This window comes from Neopsephotus bourkii, unplaced genomic scaffold, assembly GCF_033783945.1.
Source record: "Neopsephotus bourkii isolate Nb327-2 ecotype Australia unplaced genomic scaffold, CSIRO-AGI_Nbou_v1 NB_196, whole genome shotgun sequence".
Taxonomy (NCBI): Eukaryota; Metazoa; Chordata; class Aves; order Psittaciformes; family Psittacidae; genus Neopsephotus; species Neopsephotus bourkii.
The window spans coordinates 9,439,958-9,464,877 of NW_026900709.1; the positions used below are offsets into that span (position 1 = coordinate 9,439,958).

General features: G+C 36.6%; 1 protein-coding gene across 2 annotated transcripts in view; it reads left to right on the plus strand.

Moving 5' to 3' along the window:
* Positions 1–5,348: 5,348 nt before the first annotated feature.
* CCDC141 (coiled-coil domain containing 141) overlaps positions 5,349–24,920 on the plus strand; it is a 97,079-nt gene continuing 77,507 nt past the window's right edge. The window contains exons 1-6 of one of the 2 annotated variants that reach the window (XM_061379319.1): positions 5,349–5,456; positions 11,048–11,245; positions 14,222–14,390; positions 14,697–14,804; positions 16,950–17,174; positions 18,749–18,871. In XM_061379319.1, the coding sequence (XP_061235303.1) occupies positions 17,046–17,174; positions 18,749–18,871 (252 nt within the window). In that variant the 5' untranslated portion in view covers positions 5,349–5,456; positions 11,048–11,245; positions 14,222–14,390; positions 14,697–14,804; positions 16,950–17,045. The remainder of the gene's footprint in view (positions 5,457–11,047; positions 11,246–14,221; positions 14,391–14,696; positions 14,805–16,949; positions 17,175–18,748; positions 18,872–24,920) is intronic. The other variant, XM_061379326.1, reaches the window with a different exon arrangement.

Consider the following 24,920-nt stretch of genomic DNA (forward strand, 5'->3'; position numbering starts at 1 on the left):
CGATAATTTGTTCTGGTCTGTATTCCCAAATGTCATGTGTTATATTTTGCCATAAATGGTAGTAAAAATCATCACTCCTCCAGTATATTTACAAAGTATTATGAAATACTCTTTAACACACTGTAGCTATAAGGGGAACTGCTCTTGAACTATTATTAATAGGAGAAAGAGTCAGGTTTGGGTTTGGTTGTTTTCTGACTTTCTTACAGCTGTTGTACTTATGGTATTATGTGCATAAGTCGGTGTTATATTAATAGTAGTTTTGTTCTCATGTAAGATGGGTATGCGTCTCTTGTGCTTTATTTCTAAAAATTAAGACAAAGTTCATGAACATGAAACAGATTAGTAATAAAATTAAATTTATTAAGAGAAGGGAATTTGATTGAAACAAAATCAGCTGTGTGTGTAACTTGGTTAACTTCTTACTCTTCAGGATTTAATCTGGATAAATTCAGTATTATAATTACTGGAAGATGGTGGTGTGGTATCTGACCATTTTATAATACTGTGTGTGAAACAACTGTAGGTCTAATTACCTGGTACAGTATCGTACTATATTTTGCTCACAGTAAAGATAATTCTTTCTTCCTGCAGGCGTTGTTAGTGCTCTTCTGGTTTTCTTGATGGATCTGTAATTCAGATATATTTACTTACATGTCACAGTTTTTACGCATTTTCTGTAGAGGAAAGTGTGTCAAATAGAGCAATTTCTGTAAAAAATAATTCAAATTTGATGGCTTATCTGTAACTTCAGTGATGAAGGTATTTTTCCTCTCAGGGTATTTTGGCAGAGGAAATCCAATTATTTTTTGATTCATGTGATGCAGTGGTATAATATTATACTAATACTAGTTTAAAACCAACTGCAGTTTCACAGACCTTATTTCTAAAGAGACTTTCACTATAACTTTCTAAAACTTAGTTGTTTGATTCCATTTGAGAAGACTGCTGTTAGTATGGCTAATATTTGGATGAGAGAAATGTATTTAGAAACAATCAAAAAATAAAAATCTACAAGTGTTTAATAGAAAATGCAAATTAAAAAAGTAAATTGAATCTACTCACAGTGAATAACGGTTTACAATACAAAATCCCACTTAAGTACTAGTTTACAGAAAGCATATGCTATAAACACTAAGATTATTTGCAGGTTTTTATCTATTTTATTTTTTTTAGTTCTATTCTTATTCTGTTTAGGGGCTCAACAACATATGCAAAACCAGAGCAGTATCAGCAGCTCCCGACCCATTCATGTGACAGCTGCATGTACAACTTGGAACTGATGACCGTTCACCTTACGAACCCTGAGATTAATTTTGGCTCAGTGTATGAAGTCCAGTCTTGAGGCTGTTCTTATCTTGTCTGGCATTCCTAGAGGCCGAAGGATTCTGACTCTCACCCTATTGTCTCTATTTGAGTCTTCGATATGACCCCTTGGGCTATGCCAGCTTTCCCGCTCTCTGTTTTGTTCCCCTTCCTCTCTAGAATTCCTTGCCTTTAGGGAAATGAAGTGGCTGGTAAGGTGCTATTAACCAGCACTTTGGCCATTTTCTGCGTATCGGGAATGAAGGCAAGTAGTTTTCTAGGTCATGTTACATGAGTCTGCCAGATTTTCCTGAATCCTTCTTATGAATTCCAAGACCTTACTGAAAGAATGGAATAAACACCATCTGTTAAGAATACTGTTGGATATGACTAATTGAGTAGAGGGGTTTGCGCTGTTTTAGTCAATCTCATCTGTGGTTGAACCTTTAGAAACGTACAACCCTTAATAGCGTACAAAGTCAATGAGATATGTAGAAACATGCCTAAAAGACAAAACTGCTCCAATCATTTGTTGTTACTTCAGGTACTGTGTTACTGTGCAAGTACTACTGAAAGCAGTTATGATGGCTTCACCCGTGGCTCTTGCTCTGCCCTTTTGGTGGTCAGCTCAGTAGGTGTCATCCATTTTTAGTAGGGCTATCGGTTGATAGACTGGCAGTCATTAAAATGCTTATACCTATAAGCTCTTTTAACTGTGAAACGTGGCAGGCATTTGTACAATTTTCCTTAATCTTTGATTGTGTTTACTGCTTCACTTCGTATTGTGATTAGTAGGAATAATGGAGTTCAGTTTATACTTATGTTTGGAAAAAATAGGTTTGACTTACGGAGATTTGTGTGACTCCGCATTCAAATAGTTACTCTGGTGGTACAGCAGTAGGTAGGGAGGGGTTGTGTGTGCAATGGGATTATATAGCGCTTATACCATCATGCTAGCCTAAGGACATCAGTGCCAGCTGACAGATAAGGGAAAGATTTTTCCATCCCAGTAAAAGTGTCAGTAAGTTATGATTGCAAGGGGAGCTTGTTGTAGGCTTTCAACAGTAATGACGTAATGATGTTATATTAATCTCCTGCTTCCTGAATTCTTTCTACAGGATAATTTTAATCTCTATAAGGAGATGATTAGGAAGGAGGAAGAAAGGAAGATTTGGAGCTATAGATGAAGTTCTGTAATGCCACATTGTGTAAACTCCAGAGCTAAAATACTGAGAAAGAGGGATGAAAGCAAAAATTTGGTGATTCTTCTGAAGTCTGTCCCTCATGTCTCTACAAACTCTTGCGATAGTAAAAAGGGAGTCAGCACTGTGAAGAATGCTTAGTTATGTTAGGCTTATGTTCTGGTTTAAAGAAAATAATCAGAAGGTTAGTCTAAGCATACAGGATATCAATCCATGCATATGTAATAGCTGGAAAAGCGGCTCAATGTGAACTACAGGTCTAAAAACTGAGTATCTGTAATTTACATACTGTCATTCTGACAAGGTAATTGGTTCATGATCTCTCTGTACAGGTATCTGTTGTCTTTTTCAGGTTGGTGGAAAAGTGATGTACTCTGAAATAAGGTACAAAGTTTAGTTATTTCTGATTCCAACTTGCACAGTCATTTTGAATCTCAGTAGACAAAGTCTTTTCTGCAGTGTCTCACTTCCACAATTTCCTAATATGCAACACATTCCCACAGGCCATCCCACTTTTGTTTCCTCCACTTAAATAGTCCCATCATTGTAGTATTGATGCCTGTCAAGACTGCATCTTAAAAGCTAATTGCATGCCTTTTGCAAGGATATCAAGTCAAGGAGTTTTTAAAGACATTTTTCATCTGATGCTTAGTGGAGGTAGTTTTGTTATGGATATTTATTGTATGGGAAATACAAGACTGACTAATCACACAAAAGTGAGTTTGGTCTTCCACTTCTAATGGGTCCCTTTGTGCGGGTCTTGCAAACACACAGTAGTTTTGGACAATTTTTTTCTGTTACTTCAAAATTAATTTGGAACCTGAAGGTAAATCATTAAACATGTGAGAACTCTGATTCTCTCAGATTGGAAGACAACATATCATATATCAAAGATACTCACAAAAAATATGTGCTTCTGTGACTGTAAAATTTTAGTTATGCTAATACAAGAATGTGTAAAGACGGGATATTAAAAAGTAATTAGTATGTGTAAAACATTAATGATACACTTAACCTCAAAACAGCAATGAAAATTAAAGCAACAGATTTCTCTTTTCCTATCAAATTAGACTTCAGTTGACGTCGGTCTTTGCAGCAAAGATTATGGGAATATAGTACAGAGACAAGAGAGAGGTTGAGTCAGGACACAAATTCCTCTTTTGTATGGAGGGGAGATAAAAGCCCGCTTTCTTTAAATTTCAAACTTGCTAAGGAAATATGTTGGAAAATATTAAAAAACAAAGTGAAAAATCCTGATTTAACTTTAGTTGAAAAAGTTCTGCTAATTTTCCAGTTACTAGTGATATCTACAGTTTACAATCTGGAGAGCAAAGAGCTAGAGTAACATTTCAAACTTCTAAAGGACAAAGAAAAGCAAAGGAAACTTTAATCACTCTAAAGTTTATCATTTTGGAATATATTAAGGTTGTTAAGAGAAAACAAGTGGTTGCTCTAGCAACTGTGCAGATAATTTAGTAATGAACAGAAATGGCAAAATACTACTTTTATTGCAGATAAATCACAGATTTTTAAACAATGCTGTTTTGTTGGCAGTTTAATGACAGCATTGAAATGTCAAATATGTTGGGACTGCCTAAAGCTACAGGAAAAACTACCTTTTTGTGCACAGGTAACTAGCACACAAAGTAGCTTAAAAGCTAAATGTGATTAAAAATTGTTAAGCATGGGGGGTATTTTATGGTTCTGCAATTTTAAAATGTGTTTTACATATTAGTCTTCTAACTGTTCCACAAACAGCTAATCATTGATTACTGTAACACACCACTGATGAAAGCTCTTAAAGAAACCTCTAATGCACTTTGGATTTGTACCTAAAGGGAAGGAATACTATATGCTATGTAAAGTATGCTATTGATTTATTAAGTTCACATATCTGTGCTCAAAATGTTTGAGCAGACCCAATGTAACTAACCCTAGTTCCTAATACTCAGTATGGAACAGTCTGTCTGTCTTTGGGAAGGGTGATTTAGCCGCAGCTTATCTGTCAGGCTTCTATAGCACACTATGCCACTGATTGCGTGTGACCAAAATTGCCTCTTATGACTGCTTCCCATAGGCAGCTAAAACGTGATTTCCACTTACGACCATATAAATACATTAACTCTTCTGAGGATCCTGACATTACATATGTCAAATCTTGTTCTATCTATTGTGTTACAATACTGTTGCTCTCAGAAGGCAACACTTATGTTAAGATTAGAAACTGATGAAAAAGGGATCTTGTGTTACCTGTGGGTCATAGTACATGCTCAGTAAGATGCTTGGACAATTCCCTGTAGATATGTATTGAACATAGAATAAGGCTCAAGGTAGAGAAGATTCTCAGACTTCTGTGAAGTCCTGAGAATCACTGGCTCCATTTCACTGGATGTTTATAGGTTGGGCTTTAAACTTCATTGAGCCCTTTGATAGATCTTCCATAAAACATTAATTCTAATAATCTGTAAATTACAGAAGTAAAATGGAGAGTGAAGCTTAGCTGTGGGGAACTACCTCTCAGAACAGCTCATGGAAGACCTTTTCTAGAGGTACTAAAACAAATCATTGACAAATACCTGTAAACCCCCCTGTTTTTTATTTGTTACCGTTCTTCATTTTGGCAGGAACAGTCAGTGTGCTAATTTCTTCGGCGTAATTTTCAGACATGGTTCACTGTTACGCTTGGTTTGCAGTGTATGGATTGCCATCTCAATTTCAGGGGTTTCTGCTTCCCATGTTCATTTCCTCAGCAAAAGTTTTCAGGTGCTGGATAAGTGACAGCACGTTCCCGCTCTCACTGCTGACTTTCCAGGCATGCCTGGATTGCGCATGATCCCCATGCCTCACAGGATCAGAGGTTACAGAGTTAGAGTGGGTGGGGGAGCTCCAGTAGGACTTTTCAAGTACTATGCCAGGATACTCTTTTTTCGTCTAAATCTTGGCCAAGTGGTAAGTGTCTTTTAACATTCTATTCTTCTTTTAAGGTCTGTAGGCTATTAGAAAAGAGTAGCTTTAATGGTGTCTTAACTGTTTCCACAGGAAAGTATACAACATGGTTACTTGATATTTAATATGACTATGTGATGTGGGTCTGACTTTCAGAGACTTGGGAACAAGCCATATTCTAAACTGGTACTAAGTGCAGACTGTTCTCTTCCTAAACTCTTTTATGCAGCTCTGCATGCCTCTACTGGATGATAGATAAGGGCAAGCTAGTCTCAGCAGGGTGAAGATTGTACAGTGTATTCAACACATTTGACTGCTACTCCACATATCTGTGGTGATGATGTGATAGTGAAGCCCCATTGCCTGCTTTCTGTCACACGCTGTCTCTCGGAATGTGGCCTTCCTCCTGTCTTAAGACAAGTTTATCTAAAGAAACACAGTAATGTGGTCAGCTGTAGCCAAGATTTTTATTAATGCTTTGCTTGAAACAGCATCAAAAGGCTGCAGCAAGCTGCATGCTTAATGAGCCTTGTAAGGTTTTTATATCCACCCATTGTATATGGCCAATTTGTTAGGTAGCATTTCCAGGCATCATTTCATGGTGCATTACTTCTGGAAAACCAGTCATTCATGAAGAAGCCGGGGCATTTGCTTTTGCAGGTGACAGAAATGTGAACTAATCAAGTTCTTTTTGCTATTCACTGTTAGTTGTTCACCTCTTCTCTAGGTATTGCTTTATCTTCTCTACCTCATCATAGGTATTTCCACATGTCTACCACTAAACTCTTTTTCCCCACGAACAATTTTGCCAAAGACTTTGCAAGTGATCCAACAGATGTTTTAAAGAGTTCCTTCATGGTTTACAAGGAATTTACTTTCAGGATTGAATGGTTGCCACTGCCAGTGTGTGTGTATTATGAAGGGATGGCAGCTGAAGGATTCCCTTCACAGGGTTGCTGTAGGGAAAATTCATTAATATTTAGGAGTGGGTAAGATGTTATAGTCGTGGAAATCACGCAGATACACAAAGGGTATAAAAAGCACAGCTCAAATAATCTTAGAACACTGCAATGATGGGGCTTTTTCCTATTTATGGTAGTGAGACCTGAAGAGCAGTAGTAAACAAAAAGGAAGGAAGGAAAACCAAGGAAGTGTAATAAAAACATTTTATGAATTGTAAGAGTTTACTTAAAAATGAAAATATTTATAAAAATCATGCAGTGTGGGCTGTAAGCAAGTTTGGAAAGATCAAGCTTGTCTCTGAAATCATTTAATCAAAATACCTTGAAAACAGAGGAAATGTTAACACAGTGAGAAAGTAACTTGAAGAAAGGGGGTTAAGTACAGAATATTTACTAAATACCAGATCAAGTGCGGAAAGGAAAACAACTATGCAGCCCAGGAAGTACTCTTGCATGCTATTTTTATGTGTAGAATGCTGAAAGCAAGGTTCCAAACCATAGTAACTGCAAATCTTGCTGCATTGGCAGGAGATGATTTAAGGTACGTCATCTATCTCTGCCTTCTGAAAAGACTTCCCTGTAATGAAAGGATGACAGAGGACTCAAAAGTTTCTGTTAATTTAGGTCAGGTTCTGGGATTCCTCATTTAAATGTGGCCTTTAATCTTTCAGATCTCTCCTGGAACTGCTTATGTTGGATTCAAGCTCTGTGAGTTAAAAAAACCAAGGCAGTGAAATATTTTATTTTGTTTAAGTTTCTTTTGATTTAATTGAAGAAATAGAAAGCCCATGGTAATTGTATGACTGCAAAAAAAAAAAAAAAAAAAAACTAATTCATGTTGCAGTTTAGGGGGATTATTTAAGATTTATTTTTTTTAAATCTGATCGGTACTGTAAAACATATTGCATGATTAAAAAAATGCAAAAATAGACATGAGAAATGTTAAGAATTTGCAAATACATTAGCATTAGTATTTTTTTAAATTTACTTAATATGCATCCCTTTTAGCTCAGGCCCTGACAAGATGCCTTAAGAGTAGCACCATGATTAGTGGTCACTTGCAGGTTGGGGAATCTGAACATGTTAACTTCACAGCTGGTGGTGCCATGATGTCTTCTTTAAACCTCCTGTAAAAATGTCCATGTATTTTTAATGTGACCAGTCAAAACCTTAATTTGAAAGTTATTTTACATTATGTGAATTCTACCTTGGCGCTCTAGCAATATTACTGTTGCTAGTGAGGACACAGCACTGTTCTTAAACCACAACGCTCAGGCAAATTGTGCCGACTGAATGTGTCCCGCAGGACTCTGCCTCAAGCATTGTAATATTGAAATTGCATTAGGGTTGAAAACAAAACAAGAATGTCTGTGCAATTTGAAATACGCAAGAAATTTACAGTTTACTTGATTTGATATTTCATTTCCCCTTCCTTCTCCAATTCCATTACACATAGAGTGTTCCCAGTACAGCTTTGCATCTGACTGCAAATTTCATCTTTAGTGCTTGCTTGCCTTTTGCCTCTGCACTGTCAGGAAGATCACAGGAGATTATACCAAAAATTCTTGTGTCTGCCATATTAAGCTTCCACTTTGTATCCTTTTTCAAGCAAAAATTGTGATTATTGTCCTTAGCAAACCGATTTTGAAGTGTGAAATTTAAGGTAATTAAACAATAGAGTTCCTTAATCAAAGCAGCTGACTGCAGAGTGCACTGGAGGTCTGATTCTTCAGAAGACAGTGTGAGAAATTGGAAAAAGTGGTCTAAAATAAATTCTTCCACCGCTCAGAGGAAAAAACTTGTCATGGCAGTAGGATCCTGGACGTGTTACTGGATAGTCTGTGATAGGTAAAGCTCCTGAAAAAGATATGTTTGAGCAACTAGTTTATTTGCATGACCAGCACTGGTGTTGATGGTGTACAGTAACTGTGTGTGCATAAAAGGGTCATGGATAGAGCCTATATACCTTGCAGATCTAACACTGACTGCAAGGTTACAGATGATCCATTAGTGATTTGTTTTAGAGCAGTACTGCAGTTTTGTTGTGAACTCCTGACTGTGTTCATTCACTGCATATTAGTTAGGCTCACAGAGAACTGTTTTATTACATACAACTTAGTAGCCTTAAGAATAATCTGGAAGCTCAGATCCAAATGTGATTTAAATTGATCCAACACTAATTGCAACATTAGATTCTCGATCAATGTGTGTGCCACCTTCCCACAAACTCTTTCAGGTTATACATAACTCAGACATTGTCAGTGGCAAGTTCTTGAATAATGCAGAGATCTTTCTATACCCTGACATCTCTTACCTCAGGGGGCAAGTGCCATGTGTACCTTTGCACTTGCTGTTGTTTGTCAGCCCCTAATTCATTCCTGCAACTTTCAGCTTGTCATTCATCAAGACTTTTCCTGGTTCAGAATTTTGTTTTCCATCTCTGTTTGAATTCCTTCTTTTTGTTTCATTGTATTTTTCTAAATTTTCTCCCATTTTACACTATTTTGCCATGGTGAGAGCTACATGCTCTGCCTCCTGCTAAATTTCAAGAGGAGAAACCTGAGGTACTGAGATGGCTGATTTTTAATCTGTGTGGTGGAAGAGCCAGAAGTTGCTTGGAGCAAGTAACAGAACAATTTGGTGGCTCTCCTAAGAGTTTGCCGTTTTTGTGGCTGCTATTGGGTGTAAAAGAGAAGGAATGCTGTGTAGAAGTCAAGGGAGTGAACGCAGTGTTCTTTGAGACTTGAAACAATCATTGCATCTCGGGCACAACCTTGCAGCCACATACCCTGTATGAGAGCCTGAACAGACTGTGATGGGAATACACTGCCAAAGCACAGCAGTCTCAATACCAAGTTTTCCACTGAACCACCTGCTACTGCAGACAGAAGGATTCAGATCAAATGAAGTTTGAGCACTCAGGCCCAGAACAAGGAACAAATCACCTATTCCTCGTGACTGTAAAACAGCTGGAGTTTTTGCTACGGATGGCAAACAAAGGTTCTGAAACATGTAAAATAATCTTAACTGCTCTTCAATTTGTATTGAAAGAGTATGGAGGAGGGGGAGAGAAGATGTTATTCTTCTTTAATTATAGCAATGCCTTCTAAAATTATTAGAATTCTAAATTGAATTCTGAAGTGTTACACACTGCTGTTCAGAGTGTGAAGAGTCACTTAAACTGGGAACAGTGAAGAAGTATCCTCATATCCTGTAGTCACACCCCTGCTCCGCCGGGTGTGTATAAGCACACACACAGCAATAAGCACACATCTGTTTAACAACCCAGTTCCAGTCAAATCAGTAAAGGCGGTTGGGGGGGGGGGGGGGAGGGGGGGTGGAATTTTCAATGCTTCCTGCTTTTTAACCTCTTCTAAGTATGTCACAAAATTCAGCACTTAACATGGAAGGGATAAGCAGGATATGGTATGTGCTTGCTGTTTGAGGTACCATGACTTGGAAAAGGGATTTATTTTGTTAAAGTTTCTTTTGAATTAGTTAAAGAAATAAAAGGCCCATGGTAATTGTATGACTGCAAAAAAGTGTTCTGTGACCAGAACAGACAGAGGAATACTCATCAGATTGAACCTTCGAGTTAGCAGTTATACAAGGTGGAGTTATCTTTTTAAAACAACATAAAACAAACCAAAGCACTGCTATTTATAGCTCTGCTGATAAATGACTTTGTAAAATGGCTTCTAAAGCCTCGTGGTTCTTTTATTACTTAGAATTCAGCTCCCCTGCTGAATTTTTCTCTTTTGGGTAAATCCTCCTCAATATCAGGTATCTAAAGTCTTGTGCTATTAGGACTGTGGCTGTTTAGCATACCTGTGTTCTTGTTCTAAATTTAGCTTTCTGAAATTTGTGTACATTTAAATGAACAAGAGTTCTTTTACTCTTGTCTTTCAAACAATAGCAACAATATGACTTTAATGTTTTGGTGTGGTTAGTGTGATTATATCTATTTAATTAGTCTCCTGTTAAATAAATGACTCATACTGATCTTTTTGCATCATTCATTCTGATCTCTCTGCATCATTGCTGGCTGATTATTTCTGACAAGATTAAACAGAGATGTTTCACTCTTAAGATGGTCCTAAGAACCCAGTTACACTGTTGCATTTGTCTGTTTGAACAGTCTGTGTGATTTTTAACTGATGGTTTTATTTTGCAAGGTTAATATGGACATATGTATTCATATATAAACGCTGAAAAACAGTTGAAGAAAAAGTCTTTCAATACAGCTAAGTTGTAAAAGTACACAGAAATCAGTAATATGAGGCAAACCTGTCATTGCATTTACGTTATTAGTGGGACAGTTTACAGCTGCCTTGAGATATAGTTGTAGGTTACAATCTGCATCTTAGTCTTGCTTCTTTACAGGAACAAAATCATAGCCTGTCTCGCATCTATATTTGGTGCAGGGCGCATACTCTGCTGTGCTAACACACCACATCAGGAAGGAATTTCAAATGCTCTCAAGGAATTTACTAACAAAAGTCCTGCTGGCTTTCCTTACATTCATGGGAGATGGGACATATTAATCTCGTGTAATAACCCATCCTCTTTCCGCTGTTGAAGCCTGAACAATGGACTAATGAACTATCTGATGCCTCTTTATTCTCCTAACAGAGCTGAATGCACTGGGACACTGTTTTCTCTGTTGACAAGCTTGCAAGTGGGCTGACGAGTGTCCATACCACCTGTGAGCTGTTAAAACTGCTCCACTTCTGTGTTCTTCAGAGTACAGCTCCGTAGGCCGTGCAGCATTTGCTTTGGATCACAGCCAGCGAGGCAGAAATGTTGAGCTTCCCTAGGGGTGCTGATGGGGTAAGTCTGCTCTGCAGCTGATTCTGAGAAAACTGAAGTAGTGCTTGTCTCCTGCCACTTCTTCGGTGGACATGCTGGTCTCTTCACCTGGGGTGTGGGAGAGAATGAGATGACCACTGTGGGCTTCACGCTTGTGTATTGTTTTCTGTTTTATTTAATCTACTTGCCATTAGACGGTTAAAACTTTCATTGTTTGTATTTTGCCATAATATTTACACTTGGAACAGTCGCCAAGTCATTTTTTACTTTCAGTCTTTCCTATAGTTGTCACTTGAAGGAAAATTATAAATCTAACTTGCATTTTTCATTAGCTGTGACACCAAAATAAAATCAAACTTGCAAAGGAAAATGATACTAAGTAATTAATGTGTTTGGATTTGGAGACATCTGTTCAAATGAGTTGGCTTAGAGGTACATCTGTTAATCAGTCAGAGCTGCCAATGGCTTTAGAATTATTGCTGGGGCCTGTGCTCTTCTCTCTTTCTCTTTTTCTTCCTTTCCCTATGGTGCTTTTTGTCCTCTTCCCCCAGTTTACTGCTGTATGAAACATCTTCATGCTTACCTCTGAGTGTATAATCTAAAGAAATGATATTTTTTTGCACAGTGTTGTGTTTAACAAGGAAAGGAAGTTCTTTCTGAATGCACTGATGTTTTAATGCATTCTCGGGACAAGAAATTTGTTTTGCTTGGGTGGAGATCTTGACACCTCAGTTTTTTTATGATGCCTACCTGAAGTCATGTGCTAAGACGAAAGCAGATCAGATGAGTAGTCTACCACCATGCTAGGTTTATTACTTCTGTATATTTGAAAACAATCACTGTGATTGTACACTCTTCAGAAATTCAAGTAGCGTGATGCCAAGTGAATAAAAATGTAAGCAGTTCCTGTGTGTCAGCATTCCTATTTATCCTTTATATAAGGGATGTAAAGAAGAGGAAGACAGTTTTTTAAGTAACAGGTGCTAGAAATAATGGTCCTTGCTTATATAACATTTAGAAGCTGGAGTTCTAAATTTAAAGGCTATATGAGCTTTCTTAAAATGAGAGTGGAGGCTGAAGTGGTATAACACATGGTTGTAAACCCTAGCTAAATTTGGTGGATCTCTTCTATCATTTAATAAATAGTAGGGCTTTAGGTACTATTTGGACAAGTGCTAGGTACAAATAGCATGTATACTTCGTGGAAATCCTCTAGGATCCAAAAAGAGGGATAAAGAGAAGCGAACGCTTTGGAATGAAAGAGTGGGATATGAAAAATTAATAACAAGTGGGCTGAACGTTATCAGCTGTCACTGCTTCCCAGGTCTGTTTACTGTATGGGGGGTTTTAAATGCTGTTGTCCTTGGAAGCAAACAAATAGTGATTTTGTTCTTTGCAACTGTGTGCCACTTTCTTGATCTCTGATACACTGTTGATTTTACAGTTAGTAAACAGTGTTGTTTTTTTCTTTCACAAAGACATATTCAATGTGGCATGGATGAACCAGTATACCTTTGCTTTTGGTCTTTGCTTAGCGTGACAATGCTTTCTTGGGTAGCTTTTTATCTTCATGTTATTTTCTTAAGGTGGTATAAAGCATCTTCAGGACTGGTGATAAAGGAGCAAGACTAGAACTGTTTTTTGTTAGGGTGATGCATGGGAAGAATGGAAAGATACAAGCTATAATGTTTCATTATACTCGTATGGTTTTAAATAAAATCTGGGAACTATGACACAATAATTCAGGCAACAGAGACCGTTTTTTCTGGAGCCACACAGGGTGTCTTTTACCCCTTGGGCATGCTTTCACAGCTGTTTCCTAGCCCTTTACTGGGACTTCTGTGCCTTTCCTTTCCATGATGGCAAAGACAGCACAATGCCCTTTTTTTGGGCCATCAGGGTTCCAGGCTATTTTAGGGCTGCCTTTTGATAAGCTCATGGACTCTAAGCTGACAGGGAAACAGCTTCTGCCTGTGCTTCAGCTGTTACCTACCTGAAGTTAATCGCATTTACCCTGGCTGCCCTTTTCCCTCCATCTTGCTGGTAATTACCTTGCTCTTGGGAGCAGGGAGAGTTTCCACCTCTCGATGCACCTGCCCTGTCTCTGTAACTTCGGCAGCAGAAGTTCCTCACTGTTGTGAGCGAGGCCTGGCCAGGCTGCCCAGGGGTTGTGGGAGAACAGGCTTCCCTTCACTGAAGCCTGTATTCACATCTCGCAGCCCTGCTGGGGGCACTGGAGTAAATTCCACTGGTCCTTGCTCTGCCCCTGAGTGCTGGGAGGTTAGTCTGTGCCTGGACTTGTTCTGTCTCTCCAGCCCTGAGTAAAAGGGTAATGTCTGCAAGTGTCTCAGTTTTCTTCTGTTTTCTGGCAGCTTTCATATCATAGTTCTCTGAAAGAAGCACTGCTTTCTGATTGTTAAGAAAGAGCTGGTAACGTTCCCCACATGCCATTCATTTACTTTTTGACCTCTGGTAGAGGGGTCTCTGTTTCCCAGCTTCATCCCTTGACTGCTACTGCTGCTGGAATGTTTTTTATTATAACTGGTTTTGGGCTTTAGGAATGAGAAAATCTGGTTAGGATTTCAACCAGTTAGTCATCTGGAAACTGATTCAACTAGCATAGGATAAAGATGAGCCTCTTCAAGGAGAAATACATACCTCCTGCTCAGCTCTCATGTGTGTACATGACCTCCATGCCCCCTCTTTATGAACTTGAGGAGACTCGTGGACTGCATACTTTCACGCCCTCATGCTGTCTTTCCTGATGATAGCTGAACATGGTGCCTACTTAAAATGTAAGATGGTAGGAGCCAGCAAAAAGCAGCAACTACAGGCTTGGAGAGGTCTGACATCTTTGTCCCTCATTCACGTGGGGCTGCCAGAGGAAAGCAGTGTTTACGTACCTTTTTCCAAGCCACATGAAGACCCATCAGCTTGAGGGATGCTTCCTTCCCTTGTTCTCCTTCCCTCCTTTGCTGTGTACATCAGTTCTCTGAGATGTGAGACAAAGAAAGGAAAGGAGGTCTGTTACATTTACAAACCAGTCACAGTGAAGAATCTCACAGGTTTGGGGCTGCAGGGAAGGAGCTTTTTCTTCCAGAGGCATTTTCATGGTGCACTGGCAACTCCAAAAATCTGACTGAAAGATAACTTATCTCCAAGAAAGGTAGGCCCTTTTCCCATGCACAGCTGTCAAAACTCTGATTAGCACGCTTCCCTTGCCACACATGAGAGAAAGCTACTGATAAAACACAGTTGAAAATGAAGTGAGTTTTATCTGTCCTCTCAAATCCTTTTACATATAGCTGTTACAGATAATACCTGGTGTTATTTACACTAGAGAGACTTCATCTTTTTTTTCTATTTTCCTGAGATTGATTCCTTTGTTCATTTCTTCAGTTTCGCTGTTTCTTGTGGACAGCTGGTGAATGCTTGTTTCCTTTTGTCATTCTTACTCTTGTCTTTCACACAGCAGTAGCAAGGGGAAAATATTTCTATCTACTGACACAGATAGTCTGCTTGCTTCTGGCTTCTAGCAGGAGTTTTGTTTGTTTCAGAGAGAGGCTGAGATGAGAGATAAGTAAGTAAACAAGACTGAGAAAGGCATGCTTGATAATTTCTTTTTTCTGGACACACATGAAATAGATCATCAAATAATGCTAAAACCCTCAGCTTTTTCTCCCGGGATTGTGTTATAAGATCTTTACAGATTCTTTGCTACCTCTTCTCTGTTTGTATGTTGCGGACTTAGCACAAGCCAAATGAATACAATATCCATACATTTTTTTTATCAAACATTTTGAATCGCATGACTCAGCTGCTGCCAAACTTTCTTATGGTCAGCTTCTTGAGTGTGGTGGTTTTCCACAAATTCCGTCTGTCAGCACTATAAAAAAATGGTTGCTCATTTAACCTGAGTGAAAAACAGCTCTTATATCTGGGTACCAAAGTGAGATGATGGATTGCCCCAACTAGTGTCATAAGAAAATACACCTGAAATGTGCTTCTGAGAGAACAAGATCTCAAGGACACTCTTTGACATAGTGCCATAATTCGTTTGTAACCCCTTTTATAAGACTAACAGGAGGGTGAGGCTGCTTTTTGTTTGTTGCTTGTTTATTCAAGATTTTTCCAGCAGTCAAGTCCTCTCTGTTTTCAGTCCTGCCTGCAGGGTGAAAAGTCCAATGTCACTTGTCTTCTGGAATGGTTTTTTGAAATCTTGAGTATTTAGCAAGTTTTTTACAATCCATCTACCTTCTATTCAAACCAAAACAGGGCTCTCTTATGTTTCAATTTGGTGTTTTCTTCAGGACTTCTACACTCCAGCTTTTGCATGGCCATTAAATTCCTAACATTTTGTCCCGCCACACTCATTACACTAATACCCACACGATTCTCATTAATATCTGTATAATGTTTCAGTGGCAGCGGTCTGTGGGCCTCTTGCAGGTGTTACAAGGAGTTGGAAGACTGTGATATTTTTTCCATGCTGGAAACATGAGGGTTGATGGTTCTGTTTTGGCACAAGGGGTGGGAAAATTGTTGTTTTGATTTGCCAAGCCCATTTAGTTCAGAGCAAACCGTTACAATGTGCTTCTGGATGCCCTATTTGAAACTCATTATTTGGAGATGGCTATCTGATTACAATTATAATCTGCCAACAATGGGATGGGGAAAGAATGGACAAACGAACAAATCCCAGACCTTGATGCATCTATACAAATTCCCTGTGCTTTCCCTAAGTTTCTTACAGTCCAAATTATTTTAGAATTTGCTTCCAGATCTTAGTTTCATTGCAGGTGTCTCCTCTAGTTTGCCATTAGTAAATCTAGTTCATATAGCAATGTATCTAAATATTACAATATTTAAAATAAAACAAGCAAGCAGATGCTTAGAGGAGAGTTATGTGTGTAGTTTCATGGGTGGAATTGTGTTTCCAGAATGACCTGCAAACCTAAACGCCAGTGTCACTTTCTCAGCTGTTCTGTGGAAGGAAATCTAGCAGCTGCTGTCTCCTACTGTAGGCTCCTTGTGGCATGCTCTAGGCTTCTGACAATAGAATTAATGCCCCAAACCAATAGTGGGACTTATAGGCATCTATTAATTTTCCTGTATTGAATAAAAAAATTAAGAGGAGTTTAAAAAGTTATTAGATAGGTTTTCATTATGCTTATTTAGACCAAAAGGAAGACTATAGAAACAACTTATGATTAAATTGAAAAGCAGGTAAATAATCTTAGGCAGGAATGAAATGCTACTTAAGAATTCACATTCTTCATGTGGCGACTTCCTTCTCTGGTTATGGTCAACTGTGCGTTTAAATATTTTTGGATTAAAAATCCCCTGTCTGGATTTAGCATCTGACTTATATACACATGTTCATCCTGTTTAAAAACTTTGACTCAGTGGAAGAATTACGTTGAGCGAGTATATTCTGTAACTAGTAAATGAGAAAACATTTGTGGAATGGGAAAACCTCACAACACTAGGTAGACTCAATAGTAAAAATTTTTTTCCTATTGTTTTTAATTTGAGAATCCTTTGGTTAGCCAGTGTCAGGTGATGTTAATGGAAGAAGTTCTTCACACTTCAGATGGTGACAAAAAAGAACAGGCAGCTTAATGCTACCAAACTAGGGGTGTGTCAAATCTCTCTCAAGAATGATAAACTCAATAGACTTGTCTATTTTTAACCTCCTGTTCTTTCCTTTTGGCAGACTAATCAGTGTTAGCTGAGCTGTTTCACTGAATGAATCCAAGCAACTCTTGTTACGTTCTGAAATGAACAGTGGACCTTGCAAGAGCATTTCAAGTCTACTTTAATGTATGAAATCCCATTTTCAAACACCATGTCAAATGAAGCCAGTTCGGAGCAAAAGCTTACTACAACAACGGTCAGTTCAGTAGCTGTTCAAGCTGGGGATGCCAGTATTGTTATAGCTGTACTTAAGGTAAGGTAGCAACCGCTAGCATGTCTGTTATTGGCTTTCCACTACTCAGTGATTACTGCTACTTTTAAATGTTCTGTGCAAATGAATAGCTAGCATAAAAAGATATGGCAATGTCATTTAATCAGTTAATATCAAATAGAGATTCCTTAGAAGTTAATCCTCTTTCTGTTTACAATTGCTGCTTGTGTGTTTTTGTTTAATAGAATAAATATGTAGGCTCTTAGAGGCAAGGATTTCCTTTCAGTTTAGAAAGTAAGAGGTAAATGCAGAGGTCATGAAAATTTAAGAAGCATGATGCTATTTCACATTTTCATGATTTCAGTTGTAGTTGAGGCTCCTCAAAAGTTGTTTTTAAACAGTACTCAGCAATATTTTTACATAAGAAATATTCTACCAACTCCATAAATGCAGACTCTATGTCTCTTTTTGGAGTATTTGATGGGAAAAAAATCCTAAACCTGATGAGTGCTTATTTTTTGAAAGCTGTGAATTCATATTCCCATGTGATTTAGTAGAAGTTCTTGTGTATATATAGTAGTGCTTCTAAGCACCTAAAGGCCTGTTCTGTGAGGTGGAATCTGCACCTACAGCTTGCACAAAATTTGGCATGGGGAATGAAGCTGGCTGCCTATGCCCTGAATCTCAGCTGGAATTTATTGGCAGTTTGATTCTTTGTTCTCCAGGCAACTTGGAAAACAGCTGGCCTCAGCCACTAGAGTGTCTGTAATGCAAAGTAAGGTGATAAGGAGTTGGGCTGTCACCAAATTAAGGTGATTATTCAGGATGAGCTTACCTCAGTTGTGCCAGTGGGAAGGTTCTCTCCTATCAGTTCTCACACTTCCTGGAAGACCATCTGCTGCTGCAGGGGAGTAATTTTGTTGAAAGGAGGCTGAAGCTTAGGGTGAAGACACTTATTTTTTTCCTGTGTTCTGTGGGAACCATGCTATCCTCCAGTGACACCACTGTTTCCTTCTTTATCACCACCCCCTCTGAGTTAGGTTTCTCAGACTGTACCAATTCTGCAAGATGGTGAGAAAAGAATCAGCAAGGCTTTGGGTTGTTGTCAAGCTTCCTTTCTTTGTGTATTCTGCAGGACACAGTGGTAAATTGCTCTTTGTATTCCTATTTCGAAGCCTATGAAATGTCACTGCTGCTAGTTGTGCAATCTCTCTCTACATGCAGCATACAGATATGTTGGATCTGCGTGGTAGAAATGAGATTTGAGGTTACGGTTTTTGCATTTGCTGTAATATATTTGTACTTTCTGCCTACTCCCCATGTTTCCTTAACTATCTATGCAGTCTTCAGCTGAAAGGGAGATGAGTTCGTGAAACCTTTCAGGCTCATTGTGATGTTACTCTTCACAGGCAAAACAAAATCACAGTGCCTATTGGATAAGACTTCAGTCTGAGACTTTAGCCCTGTTTCACATGAAGTGAAGTTTATGGTGTATCCCCTTGTATATTCATTCTGCAACTGTATACATTTCCTGTATACATACTCCGTATGTCTCTTGTATATACATATACTGTATACAAGTCTGTGGTTTCTAAAGGCTGTAATTGTTATTACAGTGTGGAAAATGGGTGAAGCTTCAGCTGGCTGAATCAACACCAAATTTGTTAGAAATCGGCAGCAACCAAGATGAGACAAAAAAGCTCCTGCAAGATCATGAATACCTCCTAGCTAAACTTAAGGTAAAACGTGGTAATACATCTTGTCATTATAATTCAGGTACAACAGTTGACATAGCTGCCTGGGCCTCCTGTTGCAATGTACAGTAAAGCTAAGCTCCACATAAAAAAAAAAAAAGTATGTTCTGCCTTTGCCACCGCAACAGATGAAAATCAGACATCCACACTGGAAAAATATGCTGTCAATTACTATTTTCTGGCAACAGCAGTAATGATATGCTGTTTCTTCCACTTTATGCATCACTGTCAAGTCAAGTGAAGAATTTCTATAGCCCTCAGTAACTGCTAAATATAATGGAATGATTTGCCAGTTTTCTTTTTTTAATTATGCAAAGTTACAAAAAGTTTGATTAGTTCACAACTATAAACACAAGCAAGCTCATTATGATAAAGCAGATATTCCAGGCACATTTATATTGAATATTAATTGATGTGATTTATGGTAAGAATGATCTTGTAACATTAAATATTGAGATCTTGAGCTAGGAAGATTTTACCTAAGTAACAAACCTAAAATCAGATTTTAACATTCTTAGAGCAAATCATAACAGGGGCATTTGCACACAGAGGGACATGCGTGTATGAAAAACGTGAATTATTTTAAATGTGGATATTTGACACTGAGAAGAGTCTAAGGCACATAAGAAATTTTGTTTTCATGTTTTGGTAGAGCAGATTAACTTTATACATGAAGACAAATGAATTCTAAAATCTTGGAGCTCTGCACAGCAACTTATTAGATCCCATCTTTCTTTTTTTTCTGGTTTTTTTTTTTTTCTTTTTTTTTAAGATTACAAAAAATTCAGATCTGAAAGGTCAAACATGATCTGGATAGAATCAAGTATATTTGATTTAATACTAGTGACTGTGCATACCATTCATTATAAATCTTAGGCATATGTGAGGTAATTTAATACAATATATGGAGAATGTAATCTAATATGGTGCATAGTGTGGTTTTTGAGAAGTATGAACAGTAGCATTACAAAAAAACCCTGCACACCCAGAAATCCCACCAAAAAAACCAAAACCACAACAAAACTATGAACAACAACAATTAAGCAATAAAGTCTTCTTTGTGGACTCCAACTTGAAATACTTGTATTAAATCTTTGAACTTTAAATTTTGGAAATATTTCTTTTAATTTAGAAAATATTTTAATAGTGGGGAAAAAAAATCCCAAAGCATTTAATGTTCTCTGATGCTTATTCAGATTTTTGACTTTCTATTGCTATTAGCCTAGATCCATGGAATCTTATTTTTCATTTAGTAGTGTTTACCTTGTTTTCTTCTCACAACAAAAGTAAAATAGTAAAGCCAAACAGTTAACATTGATGAAAGTGCTATTTTTTTCACTTCTATTTGTGAAGTCTTGTGACTGAATGCTTGAACGTAGATGACTGATCCTTACTTGGATTCCCAAAGCTTACTAGAGTTTATCAGATCAGAAAATTTATTATGTATAAACTGTTAAAAAATGCTTGTCACCCAAATTTATCAGGAGCAAATGCTAATAATTTAATGTTTTATACCTGCAGTGCTTGCAAAATTCACAGATTAATGAACAAACTATAAAAGGATTAAGTTTAAAATATCTGGGTTTTACCCAATAATTTAAGATCTACAAAAAGAGAACTGCAGTGTCATGATAATTCATACTGACTGAGCATTTTTCAGACATGACCCTTTGTCTTACAGTAAGCTATTAACACTAGACAGTAATTATTCAGTCTAATTCTAAAGTCAAAAAGTCCACTTGTCAAAAGTTTTTACAAGAATTGTTCTCAGTCTTTGAAGTATTGATTGTAGTATTTTTTTTCCTGCTTATCATTTGTTAATGAATTATTCATTAGTTACATGAAGACAGATAGCGGTAGTAATGTTTCTGTCTTCAGTATTTATAGACATAAATATTTAGTTTCTTGTTGAGAACGTAAAAAAAGTGTTTTGAAATGTGGGCAGAAAAGGGGTTGAAAGATGACATAATTGCAGTTGTTAGGTGGCCTTGTTTTGTCCAATGTACACAGTTCTAGTTGATCTTTTACTCTTAATGAGCAACATGATACTGTTAACCTTAACAATAATTATACAAATACATGAGCATTCTCCCAGCTGCAGTCTTATCCAGTGCAGTTGCTAATTGTTCCGTATCAGTTAGAAGTTTGTTGTCTTGACTGACTCTATCAGTGATAGTCTGTGGCAGTTTATAACATATTTATTTTCCTCTTAATTAGATCTTTATATTTGGAATGGATTATAAGTAGTCTAAGAAAAAGGTAAAGATGAAGCTAAGGTCTTGTGCTCAGGTAAAATTTGTTTCAGTTATGTGATAACATTGTGATATTTTATCTCTTACATGCAACTGTAATAATGCTCATAGTATATAGTAAATCAGAAATATTCTATTAGATCTTATTGTCGCATACGACAATTAAGATTTCCATAACATAAATTATGAATATCTGTATTAAAAAAATGATTCAAAAGTGCATTTATTACATTTTATATTTATATTGATGGCTATCTGAATTGCTTCAATGATTAACCTAGTATGAATTTGAAAATTTGCTAAATGTCGTAAGTTTCATTTTTTTTTTGTTTTTAGCAGTCTAACTTTTCGAAGTAAGATTAGTTAATTACAGCAGAAAGCAAGAAGTGTGGGTTTGGTTTTTTTTCTCGTGTACTTCATTAAAAAGAAGTGAAGATGGAATCCTTAAGTTTTTAATCTTGAAACTATGAAGTTTTTATAAGTAGAAAACAGTGTAATTAAGAACTTCTCTTCCTGGATCCTCAGAAAATGGATTGATTTTGTATGTTGTGTAATTTTTCAGTCACCTGAATGTGAAGAGTGAGGCAGATTTGAATTGTTTTTCTGTTTCTCTTTTACTGTTGCATTTAGAAACATTCAAAATCATGTTTCCTGACAGATGCCAATATTGGATCACATATGCTTAACCTGGTTAGCTCAATCCAAAGCTAAGTATTTGTGCACAACAGGCAAAAATTCCTGAACAAGCAATTATTTGAATATGAAACTAGTCCTGCTTAAAGGAAGAGTTAGATGGTTAAATACATCTTTTGAATCAATGCTGAAGAACCTTTAGACTTTTAAAAGATAATTTATGTTGACATGCTGGCATTATCCCATGTTATTTTGCAAATTCTTTCTTTTCATCATCCTCTTGCTTATTAGTGTTATTGTTTATGGTCAGGAGAGAGAGGCTAGGTCACATTTTAATTCAGCAGATTAGTTTATTTTAATTGAAATTCTTGCAGACAGGAAGTGAACACTCAGTCTGCATTCTAGGGACACGGTTTAGTGTCAGACTTGTCAGTGTTAGGTTTATAGTTGGACTTCATGATCTTGAAGGCTTTTTCTAACCTAAAAAATTCTGACTCTATTCTCATCCCAGTATATATATATTGTAAATTATAATCAAAATATTCAGGCCAAATTCTTTCATCGCCTTCATACAGTGAGGATTCACAGGCATTAGTTAAGGACAAAATCTGGCACAGTGATCAGTTTATAGTACCTGTCATGCTAGAGGAAAAGAAATGTAATCCAGCTCTCTACTCCAGGTAATTGGTTTTGAGTTAGCAATGCTAACAAGTTAATAAAGTGACCAGTTTTTTCACTCAGTAAGGTAGATGGTATTTTAAAGGGTAATAGGAACAGACTTTGAATGAGAGTTGAATAAGATAGCAGTAATTTTTAGTACATTCCTTTACTGCTTTTAATTTCAGAAATTATTCTGAACATCATGAACATTCAGAATTCTGAAAATGTTCAGAATTATTTTGATAAAAATTGGTGTGTGCACCCTAGGGTATTATGAAAAAACATTCAAAATAGTTTCCTTTGATAAAAATTGACACTATCACACTCATTACTGATTTAAATTTATTCCACTGAATTTGGGAATTTGGAACATCCTGTTATTTTGATAAAAAGCAGAATAAGAGTTTTGAAAATGTTCCGATTCAGAAATGTATGGATTAGGAAACAGACATATTATTGTTAAAAGAGTTCAAAGAATAAATACTGAAGAGGAAATAGTAAAATTGAGACTAAATAAAAACCATGTACCTGATATTTACAACATAGAGTTAAAATGCCTTTCAGTGTTGATTATTTTTATTATTTTTTAATATGTGTAATATTGATGTCCTTTATAGTGGAAATTATTCATTTTCGTTGAATTGTCATACTGACTGCTAGTGTCCAGAAGATTATTGAAACTTGTTTAGCAGCTAGAATTTGAGAGGTTCCTTAATTTTGTTCAATAATGCCTAATTGATCAGGAAAAGTCGTATAGTCTTGTCATTTGCTCTAGGGAAGCTTACACATTTGTTCTCCTTTGGGCATAAAACTGTTGTTTGTAAGTGTTAAAGAATTGCATATTGTTTTATAATTGATGAATCCATGTGACAAGTCTAGATGCTGCCAACACTTATATGTATCCATTGTTGCAGGTTCCATGGACTAACGTAAAATGCTTCTTTCAAACATAGTTAACATTGTAATATAAATGCTTTCAGCTTCAGAATCATAGCTCTTTTTCTGCTTGATTTGACCTTTCAGTAGTCTCAAATAATGTTGTTGTTTTAAACTAATATATGCTGTTTCTGTTTTGCGGTGAGTTTTGTAAAAAACAACTTCTGTGATTTCACACAAATCTCCTTCCCAAAGTTTGCTGCATCCTTGTTTAGATGACCTTCAGCAGGTTTATATGTTCTGGAAATTGAAATATATGTATATGTATGTTTTGATGTCTCATTCATCACAATTAAAAAAAAAAGTGAGAAAAAGCAAAGCTGTCAAGAGGTAAAATCATATTAATTGCATTATACATACACATTTATTCTATTCTTCATAATTCAGTTGCTTCCAACAGAAGACTTATCTGAAGATAAAATCTGTCTTAGTGTTTGAATCTCTCAATTTTCATGTTTTCTATACCATTAAAAAAAAAAAGGAAAGAAAAAAGAAAAGACTGCATGTGTGGATGTGTTGCCATGCTTTTGGCTATGACAGTGTTAAACCCCTCACTAAGACAAACAACCGAATTCTTGGTTTGCTTCCAAAGGTCTGGTTTTTATCATGAAAGAGACTGTGGCAAAACCGCTACAAACCAGAAATAAATTTAGCCAATAAACTTAAGTTTAAAGCTAACACTGTTATTAAGCTGGCTCATGAGTCAGAAGATTGCTCCTAATTATTTTATTTACTTCAATTCACAGAGCATAAATTGCCAAATGGTAATATATACGCTAATATCCAAGAAAAACAAATTAGAAAATTCTATTATTCAAAAAGCAATAATATAATATGCTCATATTTTACATTTGGGATCTTTTAAATAAGTCTTTGAGTTATTTCAAGTAAGATCATTTTCATTATGCTTATTTTTCAGTAAATTTGTTATGGAAGATATAATATGTTTATATCTTCTGTATTATTTACAATTAATTACTGAGGTGCCCAACAGTACAATTAGCAACAAAGTTCAGCTTCATTTTCATAATAAAGTTGAGCTGAGTTTTGCAAGTGATTTGAAAAAAAGAAAGAAGGGTAATTGTAAGATTTAATGAATATTTATTTCAGTGTTAGGTCAGCTGACTCACTCCTTTCAATATTTGCACAAACAAAATTCCTGCTGAAATAGTATTTGTCTGAAAATAGTTTGACTCCTTTCTGAGCTTCAAGTTAGCAGCTATTTGTGTTGTATAATTTCAGCACTAGGTACAAAAAAAATTAGTTTTATCAGAATCTCAGTGAAGAGGACAATTTATGCCTCTGAAAATTCCAGGGAACAATATTCACTGTAAGAATCTGAAGCTGGACCTTTGTATTGTGTAAAATGTAAGCTTAAATATGAATTTTTGCCCAAAATAATAATGAAGAGAAATATAGGGAAAGATGAACAAAAGAAACCACTGAGCAACATCACAATTTAAAGTGGGGTAATTTCACAGTTATGAGACAAATATGTGATTCACTTTCATATGTGAGTCTGCACAAATAGTTTTACAAGTCCTGTCTGTTTT